This window comes from Branchiostoma lanceolatum, chromosome 10, assembly GCF_035083965.1.
Source record: "Branchiostoma lanceolatum isolate klBraLanc5 chromosome 10, klBraLanc5.hap2, whole genome shotgun sequence".
NCBI classification, from domain to species: domain Eukaryota; kingdom Metazoa; phylum Chordata; class Leptocardii; order Amphioxiformes; family Branchiostomatidae; genus Branchiostoma; species Branchiostoma lanceolatum.
The window spans coordinates 7,864,704-7,876,473 of record NC_089731.1 but is presented as its reverse complement, the minus strand read 5'-3'; the positions used below and the strand labels follow the sequence as shown (position 1 = coordinate 7,876,473).

Below are 11,770 nucleotides of genomic sequence, written 5' to 3'. Positions count from 1 at the left end.
GTGGGTTTTTATACTGTTATTAAAACACCATGAGATGAACTACAATATGAGAGTCCTTCAAACATAACACCAATGTAACAATACGTTACAATACCCCATGCTGACCCTTTGGGGAATCTAAGTATTGTACCAAGGAGATGATTGCTAAACATACAGATGTTTTTTTTTTGTCGAAATCATGGGGCGAATTAAGTTGTTTATGCTACAAATTGATAAACAAACGTGCAATAAATCACTGAAAAATATCAGCCCAAAATTTACTAAGATCTGATTAGATAATGATGACATTAGGGTCGACAATGCATGGATGTATATGGCATCATTTCCGTGTCAAAATATCGTATAAAAATGCGTACCTTTAACTAGTGAAAATACGTCTACGATATACGTATTTTTTACTGCAAAAACGATATCGTTTTACGTCTACAATGTCGTCTCGGTACCAAAATATCGTTGTATGCCGTCATACACAAAGAAACATCTTTGCTAATATTTCATTTCCATGTCAAAATATCGTATTGAAATGCTTACCTTAATTTAGCGAGAATGCGATATACGTATTTTTATGTCCACGATATCGTCTCTGAACAAGAATATCACTTTATTCCGTTTTATGTCATGCCTGGGCCTGATACGGGTGTTCCGGGCCGTGTGATAACTATCCGTGTCACATGAGGTTCTAGAGTTGTATCACACGGGCATCCATAGAATATTTCGAATGCATTTCGAGCGCGCCGGTTGCGCCGCCGTCGAAAGTATCGGATTCGGAGGTTGGAATCAATGTTGTTATAGTTTTTTGTTCGAGGACACAAAATTCCCTCAACTTCTGGCGCATTTCGCATTGAAATGTGTGTTTTCTCGGGTGGTTATGACATAAATAAAATACAACACGGTGCATTCCGCATCATTCTCGGTCCCAGCCCTCCCGCGGGTCAGATCGCCCTCCGGCCTACGGCCTTCGGGCGATCCTACCCGACCTCCGGTGACACGGAATACCCCGTATTGTATTCTACATATACACAACATAAATCACAATGCTAAGATATTGTTATAAAACGTACCATACATTATCGTCAGCAGGTATTCTATATCGCAATTCTGATGATTTTTTAATACAGTATCGTTGAATCGACCCTCTTATCTATGCTAGAAAGTAGAATGTACATTCTACATCCAAATATCGTATTATCAAACGCGCGCTTAAGTAGCGTGAAAGCGTGAATCATAAGAAGCTTAGACGATAGGCTTGCACTCCGCGCAAAAAAAAATAGAACGACCATTTGGTTGTATTGGCACACCCCCGTCGACGCACCCTCGCCTCGTTAAACCAGGACCCCATATCGCTCCACGTTACATCGCTCGCCAAAGGGGCCCTGGTAAAAAGACCCGCCACATATGGTTATGACGACGTCACCTTCTTCCCCTCATCGGAAGCAGCGCGTAAAGAACGCTGGGAAGCTATCAACCAATCAGGTTACGTGTTACATCGTTGCTTTGGTTACCCAAAACAAATGGCAGCCGATAGTTTTGCTTCAGCTGTGGAAGACTTGTTTGGATTAGAGCGGCTTCGTCAGCATCAGCAGTCCACCCTACAGACACTGCTTGATGGCAGGGACGTATTTCTAAGTGGAAGGACAGGCGGAGGGAAGTGCACACAAAGAAACAGACAGATGTGCCATGGTACTTAATGTCGCACATTACATGAATTAAGCGAGGTAAAAAGGGTGCGTATTTACCTCCGTAACTTTGATACGGAAATAATGCCTTAGACGGGGGTATGGTGTACGTACCGTATACCGCATGACTGTGGATCAAGACGGTACGTATACCACAGCTCGCATATGGGGTGTGGAGTAGGGGGACGCGTTTACGCGAGAGTAAGCTAAACTTTGAATTCGAGTGGGACATAACCACGCTTGCGATGGGGGCTACACAACGTATGGTACGTATGCTTAGCTTCCACGTGGGGCACGCGACATATCTTCGCTTGTCTAAGGTACGTTTTGGAGGGCGGTATGTTGACACGAAAATTGTAAGGTTCCTCTTTATGGACCCTCCAGTTGATGGACACAAATCGTTGTTTAAAGGCTTTCTGTTGAATATATTGTTGTCATGATTTAGTATGATATGATAGCGTTATGAACACCCGAAATCCTTCTGCAGAGTAGCTCCCTGGTTAAAAAAAAAACTCATTTCAATACCTACATACCAACACCCATGACGATCCGTCAACGCCTGCTTGAGTTATTCTCTTTCAAAGTCTCCTACAGTTAAAATAAGCCGCCGCACAAATTGGCTGCCAGTTTGCGGTATTCGGCGACCGCGCCGCCGGCACGTTTTGGCCGATGTATTTGTTCCTTGTTTTGTATCAAATAACGCGTAGTTCTCACTACATTAAACTTCTAGAAAGAACAGCGCTAACAGTATTTTGTATTGTCGCTCGCGTTTGTTGTGGCAAAAGCGTTAAACACGTTTTGTCTTCAGTGTGATCTATTAGCCTTGCCTGGTATGCAGACGAGAATCTCCACCCTCATGGCGATATAGTAGTTCCAGGACTGAACAACGAAACGCACGTAACGGGCATCAACAGCGTAGTCCAAAAGGTTTGTTACATGGTCTCCAGCGTTCGTGTTGCCAGGGAAGACCTAGTAGGTAGATAAACAAATTGGTACTAACTCGGTTATTGATACACGTAGAGCACGGTAGCCATTTTACCAACACATGACTTGATTTAGATATCAACGAAAGATATTAGAACAATGCTTCCGTTACCATTTACGGAAAAACACAACAGGCAACCATCCTATTATTCAATGAACATGAAGTTTGTATAAAATATACACCCTTCGGATGTTGTTGAACATAAAATTTGACAAATCATTTTTCCAGTTCTTGATTTCTACCGCTGGGTAGCCGAGTTAATTTCTGCTCATGACGTCATAACAGACACGGCACCTGGTTCGCGTGGCTACGGGCGGACGTTCGGAATCAAGAAGTGGAAGTATGCTTTGTAAGATATGATGTTCAATAAAATCAGAAGGTTGTATATTTGGTACAAACGTCTATTTTCTTTGAATAATGTTGTTATGGCTGAATCTAATCAGGAATTCAGAAATGTTGAATTGCGGTGACATGAGCACTTTAGGATACCTTCTCGGAGCCATATGTCGCCCAACTGCTCCCATCTTCACTGTACTGTAGCTTGTAGGACTCCACCCACGCACCCCAGGTCACGCCGCTACCTTGAACGATGGTGCCCGTCACGTGCCTTGTTTCTCCTATATCTACCTAAAAGACAAAATTGATGTTTTCTATAGAGTGCCCACAACATGTATGATGGCTATATCTATCTTCAAACGACATACACCGTTTGTTACTATTGATTGATACTACTCATCGTCATAAGCTTTGATTTTGCAGCAAAATATCATCAATGACGGAAATTCATAAACTTTCCTACCCAAAATTTCTGAGGGGAAATTGAGATGATGAAAGATTAACACGCCTCGACGACGGAGACAAAATTGGCGCAAAATATGGAATTACTGTCGATAAATTCGACAGAAAGTAGTCCCTGTCTCAACTGGTGAAATATGTAAATGTTTGGTCAACGTGTTCATACCTGCAACCACTCCCCGATTCTGCTATTTGGGCTCGGTACCCAAAATCGGTCATAAGGAGCATTCAACCGACCGTAAAAGGGAGCTCGGCTGGTCAAGGAATAAGAGGAGGAAGCAGTGATGCTGTCATCTTGTATGGAACCTGATTCCATCCCGACTGGCCGTGGATTGTTACAAGCTGCGAAGATAAAAAAGAACATAAATATTTCAGAACCCTTGTAGAAGGGTGCTACTATACTGTAGATGTGGCCAGTAGACCTAAGGAAAAAGTTGTGCTTCCGGTTAGAGTGCGATATAAAAGAACAGACTTGTTTTTCAATGGGAGGTTTGTCTAGTCGCATTAGGAATATAGTTAAGTAGGGCTAGGGAAGAGGTTTTGTACAAGCTTATACAGTTCATATATTGAGTAGTCTATTTGAATTGGCCAATCAAGATTCAATACGCCATACGACCCCTTATAAAACAGGGACATTACACAATATTAAGAAATATAAAATACCTTACATACGGTACAGATCAAAAGTTAGTAGACGGCCGTCGGGCGATCCGACCCACGGTAGGGCGGATACCTCGGGTGATACGGAATACACCGTGTTGTGTTCTATATATATATTGAAAGTATATACACAGATAGTTTGTCTAGATACCTGGTTGATCAAATGCTCTTGCCGGAGGAGACGTAGTTGTTTGCACAGCAGGCAAAGACGTGGGCACTGGTGGGAACAAATCAGTCAGGTTGAAACATTCGCTAATCGTACCGGCAAAAACACACATCGTGTTACCAATTCTTAGTTTAAGGTGAATTTCTATCCTGTTCGGGTTTTGATTCGATTTAATTTTTACACATTAAGTTAGTTCTGTGACAAGTTCATCCAAACAGACATGACAAACAGATGCTTGTGTGGAAGAATTTAACATTTCTTGACTGCCTGGCACCGGTCTTTCTGACAGCCAACTACAAGCCTGCTGATGTCGCGCCAAATAATTGCCTTGCCAAATAAATGTCAGATGAGGTACTGCCCCCGCGTGGAGTTTGTCTCAATGGACGGCTCGCCGGTTTCTGCCCACTTTGAAAAACGCCCGGTGCAATCTGGCGCAGTCAAGCGAAATACCAGCTTAACGACTAGGTTCAAGGATAGGATTAAGGTTGGGTTAGCGTTACTTTCCTCTACGCGAACCCTCTTTCATAAATCCGCTCAGCCTTCTGCTTGAAAATTACCACGCTCCAAGAGTGTGACGCACTCTTCTCAGGTATACTGGAACTCCCCCAACAGTGTAAATGCAATTATTTGGAGAGCTGCAATGATATGGTGTGCCACCGGTTGAAAACCGTACGCTTTTCTCTCTGCTTGGAAATTGACCCATTATGTCGTGTAAACTGCAATGTAACAATGACACAATCTGCCCGTGTTTCCGCACGTATTGCGCTGCTGTAATACAAACGCACCCACCTTGTCCAACAATCCGATCGTACATGTTGCCCATAACTGTCGCCTCTTTCTCCTCGGCAGAGCAGATAAAGGGTTTCAAATGGCATACAGATTGGGTGTTGTAGTTAAATGACTGGCATTTCGAATATGCACAGCAAGCATCTACACAGAACTGGAGGGTGACATCTTGATGACTTGTCAGAATATCTCCCGGGCAACGAGTTTGAGGGACATGGCGAAAAGACGACAGTCCACATGTTTCTGAAAATAAAGTAGAATGTAGTACTACGTTTTAGAAGAGGACACCTTCAGGCTTCAGCTATGCTATATTGATTTGAATTGAATTTCTTTATTTCCCATTCAACGACCCATAGCAACATAATACACATACAGATGTATTAAATATATGCATTTCTTATTACAAACATGTGCCGTCAGATTTTAACAGATATCTTATGACTCTGCTATCAAGATGTATCTTTATATGTCTAAATATGCCCGAAAAGTGTGTTTTGTTAGAGCGTTAGAGATGATTAGAGATGAGTTTTGAAATGATGCCATATGCCATACGTGAGCTGGCCTGGTTGTTGGGACGGTGGGGGGGGGACTATACAGTGAGATGGAAATTTGCCTCCAGACTCGTCTTTAATTTGTGAGTCAGCCATTACGGGAGCCTAGCAATTAACTTTAGTAATCTATGGACAATGATTTTCACCCCGGAAATCCTGCACCGAGGACAAGAACAATGATCGGTTCTGTTACGTGCGCACAGGTTAAACGAGCCTTTGTTGGCCAAATGATCCAAGCACTCGGGTTTCACGGGACCCTGTATGACAGTTAATCTTCTTCGTGGCTCCATCAGCCTAGTGATGTCCACATGATGAAAGGTTGAAAGAAAAACATTCAATGTTTGTATAAAGCATTCTGGATGTCAATCTAGGTCACTCATCACTCCTGTCGTACGCATTGATGCCAATTTTCATCGATAGGTGATATTGCAATGGAGTGCCCCTCCCTTTCACTCAATCATTGTTTTCAATAAAAGAGCCATTGGTAACGTTCCAAGCTAAGATGCTGTTGTCAAGATGTTTTCTTTGCACGTGTACAGGAATAGGGTTGCAGTTTGAAAGACTGTGTGATCAGTATATATAGAAGTTACAAACATCAGCTCTCATCTTAGGGCCCTGTCATACTTGTGCGTATATTCAAGTGCGTATGAGTTCCACTGTAACATTTGTTTGGTCTAAGTAACTTTTGCGGGGAGGAAATTGTTTTCTACTTTGACCCACCATTGTGCGTCTCATAGTATTACGATTGCAACAGCTTACAACGTGGTGTTGTTGTGTATAACGGCATATAACGATATCTGGTACCGAGAGACGATATCGTAGACGTAAAACGACATCGTTTTTGTAGTAAAGATACGCATATCGTAGACGTATTTTCGCTAGTTTAAGGTACTAATTTTGATATTTTGACACGGAAATGATGCCATAATATGTAACGATATGTTAGAAAAGTGTATTTTGTTGCGTATAACGCAATATAAAGATATCTTAGTCCCGAGACGACATCGGAGACGTTATTATAAGGGATGTTTTTAAATACGATACTTTTACACGGAAATGATGCCATATGCCATACGTGAGCTGGCCTGGTTGTTGGGACGGTGGGGGGGGGGGGGGACTATACAGTGAGATGGAAATTTGCCTCCAGACTCGTCTTTAATTTGTGAGTCAGCCATTACGGGACGTGCAAAGATAGGAAAGAGTAATGGGATACATTTGACACTTACCATGAGCAGGGGTTGTCGCTGTGGATGGGGACAGGGTAGTCGGGGGAGACCGTGTTGTCGAGGTTGTAAAGGCCGCTGTAGTTCCAGGGATTATACCTGAAATGTACATCACGATTATTCTCTTTCACGAAGGAAGAAAGAGGAACGCCAAATATCCTGCTACCCCACTCGACGGAAACCTCTGCCGGGAGAATACATCACGATCATGGGCTGATTAAAAAAAATCATTACGATGTGCGTATTGTGTCACCATGAAATCCTAGCAATTAACTTTAGTAATCTATGGACAATGATTTTCACCCCGGAAATCCTGCACCGAGGACAACAACAATGATCGACTATGTTACGTGCGCACAGGTTAGACGAGCCTTTGTTGGCCAAAAGATCTAGATCCGAGCACTCGGGTTTCACGGGACCCTGTATGACAGTTTATCTTCTTTGTGGCTCCATCAGCCTAGTGATGTCCACATGATGACAGGTTGAAAGAAAAACATTCAATGTTTGTATAAAGCTTTCTGGATGTCAATCTAGGTCACTCATCACTCCTGTCGTACGCATTGATGCCATTTTCATCGATAGGGGATATTACAATGGAGTGCCCCTCCCTTTCACTCAATCATTGTTTTCAATAAAAGAGCCATTGGTAACGTTCCAAGCTAAGATGCTGTTGTCAAGATGTTTTCTTTGCACGTGTACAGGAATAGGGTTGCAGTTTGAAAGACTGTGTGATCAGTATATATAGAAGTTACAAACATCAGCTCTCATCTTAGGGCCCTGTCATACTTGTGCGTATATTCAAGTGCGTATGAGTTCCACTGTAACATTTGTTTGGTCTAAGTAACTTTTGCGGGGAGGAAATTGTGTTCTACTTTGACCCACCATTGTGCGTCTCAAAGTATTACACTTGCAACAGCTTACAAGATTTTCCTAACAATATTTTGGCGAAGAGATAATCTAACATGAAGGACGTATCACCAGGATGCGAAAATACGACATTGTTTACTTGAAATTACATTTTCATACTTTATTTTGACATTTTAGATACACTTTTCTTTATTCTAGTCACCATTTTCAACAGAGCACATGCTTCAGGAAATGCTTTGAGATTAAGAAATTCATTGTGTTTGCATGAAAGGCGGAACCAAATGTTTCTCTGCCTGTTGATATGAAAACATCTACAAAAGTTGGTCCTGCGCCTCTATATCTGGCACTCTTCTTCTCCACGAACAGAGGAGAAACGGTATCCTTCCGTTAGCTTTTAGAAGGGGTTAACATAAAAGGGAGGAGGTCTCCCCCTTTTATGTTTAGGTAAAAAAAAGCTGTCGGAAAGTGAGCGTTTATCATCGCAGTTATTTTTACCTTTCTGATATCGTTCCGTTACCTTTAGGATCGGTTTAGGTAAAGAAAGGTCTTTTTCGACATCGATTTTTAAAACATAAATAATGCCATGTACATAACGTGATACGTTAACATAACCTTTTTATGTACGTAACGTATAACCCCAAAACGTGACGTTTACAATAAAACGATATTTTGATCTGAAAATGCCATGACCATATGTACGTCGCGTTTAGTACGTGACGTATGTCAAACATACGTGATGCCATACATGGCCTGGAATGCGTGACGTATGGACCGGAAAACGTACGTTTTTTCATGTTCGTAAGTTTGACACGAAAATTGCAAAACCATGTGTACGTCACGTATCCGTACTTTATGCCATACGTGACGTAGGCCCGGGACACGTTACGTTTTGACCCCAAAACGTCCGCCCCGCTCCAAGATTTGCAATGGTCCTCTAATGTACATGTAATGTAAGTATATTTTATTCATCAATCAACAATCCTACCAAGAGACGTACCTCCAAATACCTCCACCTCACAGAGTGTAAGGATTCTCCCGTCGCCGCTCAGAGCTATCCCCACATATCGGCCTGTCAGTCCGCCGCAGTTCACCGTGATGACGTCCTTGCCTACCACGGACTGCGGCCCCCCACAGGTCGGGTTGGACAGCAACTCGGGGCTGTCGCCTACGTAAACAGTGAAGCCTTCCAGCCGATCCGAGCAGCAGTCCTTCCGGTTGGTGACGACGACCCGACCCACAGACTGACTGCTGCCCAGGTCAACTCGCCACCACGGGTTGCTTTCTCCACGGCCATCCGTTTGGGTGCAGGAATTTCCACGCCACCTGGGATCATCGTTCCCGTCTACAGCACGACCGGGAGCACCACCCCTCGACGAGTGGGTCGCAGGGCGGTTCAGGGCGATGTTAGTGGTGCCTGCACATTGAACAATGAACAAAAAAAAAGATAGTCACGGTGTGACGATAATTAGCGCGCTACAACCAAATGGTCGTTCTCATTTCTTGCGCGGAGTGCAAGCCTATCGTCTAGACTTCGTATATCATACGTTCTTACACTACTTAAACGTGCGTTTGATAATAGGATATTCGGATTTAGAATGAACTTTCTAGCATAAATCTGAGGGTCGGTTCAGTATGCAGTATACAATAGGTTAGAATTGCGATATCGTATACCTGCTGACGATAATGTAAGGTACGTTTTATTACGATATCTTAACAAAGTGGTTTTGTTGACGTGTATTACGGCATATAACGATATCTGGTACCGAGAGACTAGCCTGAGTACCAGCCTTCGTAGTGACCACTGCCTCAAAAAAATTCGCTTGCTAACAACGTGGTCACCGCTTGCAATTATATATTTTTTTGTTTTTTCGCATATATTCAGACATTGAATCATAAAATTATATCAGTAAAAAACATGCAGGAGAAACCAGAAATCTATATGGTTTTTCTTGAGTCTTCCCCCTGCACTTAAGAATATGAGAATGCTATAGCAGTTATAAGCTACACATACATAAGTAAAGAAAATTATTTAATGAATGAAGGAAATAAGTCAAGATTATATTTTGAATTGTATATAAATACACCGGGAGCGTATAAAAATGAAGAGTCTTGAAATCTATGAAATGAAATATGAGAATGCTATCCTTGAGGTTAAGTATACATACATAAACAAACAAGAAACTAATAAAAGAAAACAAATCAAAACTGTATACTTAAGAACCTGATGCCAGTAAAGTAACACAAAGGAGCAAATCTTGCACTTTCAGACAGGTGGATAATTCAATGAGAAAGAGGATGTTAAGTATGTTATCAATGGCACATCAGCATTTCTGAGTTGTGCCGAATTCTATAGTCATGGTCTTCATTTTATTGATCACATCTTCTGGACACCCAGAATATTTATGCGAGCGCGGGAACAAGAATAATTCAACTCTGAGGACATGGCTTGAAGTGAGCATAAGCAAATCAACGCTTAGTAGACGCTTTCAGTACATCACATCTTTATCATAATTTTATTCTGATACGGAAAATAAAACAAAACCCCATTTATTGGTAACTACACCATATACCGGAGCCTGACCTGTAATCTTGTAGACCTCATTTGCCATTCCCCCGCCTTCGTACATGTATTCATAACATGATGTTAACTTCTGCCGAACTCGACATATATGTACACGATAAATGCAACTTTAACTGTTCAAATCTCCACTGAGATACTGATCACACTGGGACACGACATGTATCTATAAAATGTCAAAACGCTCCACCCAGATGTAAGTCTTTTCTATGGCAGAAGTACTTTCTCAGCGGCAAACGCTACGATCTCACACTCAGCGAAATAGCGCAGTGTGCTGTTCTATTTACATTTCCATCTTGAATGAGTGCGTGTACATGGAAGTAACATTTCATAACTATGTCTTCCTCATTCCCCATGAAGGAATATGTTCCTCTTTGAACATTCAGCCAGCGGGGCGAACAGAATAAGACGCGTCTGCTTGAGTCTAGCATCAAATGTCCGTAGCTTTTGTTCCCCTCTCACAACCTCATCATACCGACGGTGAAAGATTCTTACCGTAATCAGCGAAGACTTGAGTCCTCTCTTCGTTTTGCACTAACTTGAAAACTAGGATGAACAACCAAAGCTTTTCTCCTGTCGCCATCATTCCATCCTCTCAACACCTCTCTGTACCACTTAGAAGACTAGCAAAGGAACAAACTCTGAACACTCATTATAAATGAAATGGGTAGACCCAATCAGCAATTCATAAAAAATGGAATCGGACTTTCTTTCAACCAACCTATTCAGCCGCAAACGCTTTTAAAAAAATGCTGTTTTTGTTGCTAATATTGCTAGGATATAACGTGTCTATTGCAGAACCATAGTGTCTTTGTACTTAAGGCAGTCATATCATATGTATATAAACACACTTTAATTGAAAATCTTATCGAGAATATGGGTTCACAAAGCAAGGCGGACCTTCCTGGTAACATATTTGTCGCAACTGTTGTGCACGACCTAGTTTAAGAATCTATATTGATAATGCATGTAGAATGGTGTTTTATCCCCAGATATTCTACAGTGATGACGACAACAATGAAGGGTTGTACTATGTCTAGACACAGGTCACACGGACTTATGTTCGGCAAATGATCCGAGGGCTTGGCTTTCTCGGGACCCTGTGTGGCAGTCAATACTCTTGGCTCCATCAGCCATTGATGTGATGTCAAGAGATTGATATGGATGAAAGAAAACATTCTGTGCTTTTGTGAAGCATTCTGAATATTACTCTCGCCCCGGATATATGTTTGTGGCATGTTGCTAAGAAATGCTATATTGGATACATTTCCACAATATCAAGTCACTCATGATCAATAATGCACGAAGAAACCAATTGAAGTATACATTCATATAAATAATTAGCATTCAATCAACAATCACGAATGCTGCATGCAGCCCAGGGTTTCACATTTATAGAATGCTGAGCGACGTCCCTACAAAGACCGAAAACCTTTTGTTTCTTTTCTGCGTTCAAAAATGTCTTCCGGTAGAAAGTGAAAAT

General features: G+C 42.0%; 1 protein-coding gene and 1 long non-coding RNA gene across 2 annotated transcripts; both read right to left on the bottom strand.

Annotated features, from left to right (window-relative positions):
* Positions 1-3,583: 3,583 nt before the first annotated feature.
* Positions 3,584-6,943, bottom strand: LOC136442898 (uncharacterized). Its single transcript, XR_010757064.1, has 4 exons — positions 6,846-6,943; positions 5,072-5,311; positions 4,268-4,333; positions 3,584-3,798 (listed from the first exon to the last, which is right to left on the bottom strand). It is a non-coding gene; the product is annotated as an uncharacterized lncRNA (long non-coding RNA).
* Positions 6,944-8,677: 1,734 nt separating this feature from the next.
* Positions 8,678-10,318, bottom strand: LOC136443901 (fucolectin-4-like). Its single transcript, XM_066441275.1, has 2 exons — positions 10,291-10,318; positions 8,678-9,123 (listed from the first exon to the last, which is right to left on the bottom strand). Exons 1-2 carry the CDS (start codon positions 10,316-10,318, stop codon positions 8,678-8,680), a joined length of 474 nt encoding a protein of 157 aa, XP_066297372.1.
* Positions 10,319-11,770: the final 1,452 nt, after the last annotated feature.

Excerpts from the sequence above, each read along its gene's own strand:
- LOC136443901 (XM_066441275.1), bottom strand. The coding sequence starts at position 10,318 with ATGGCAAATGAGGTCTACAAGATTACAG. Across the intron at positions 9,124-10,290 it reads TGAGGTCTACAAGATTACAG|GCACCACTAACATCGCCCTG; the intron begins GTCAGGCTCCGG and ends TTCAATGTGCAG.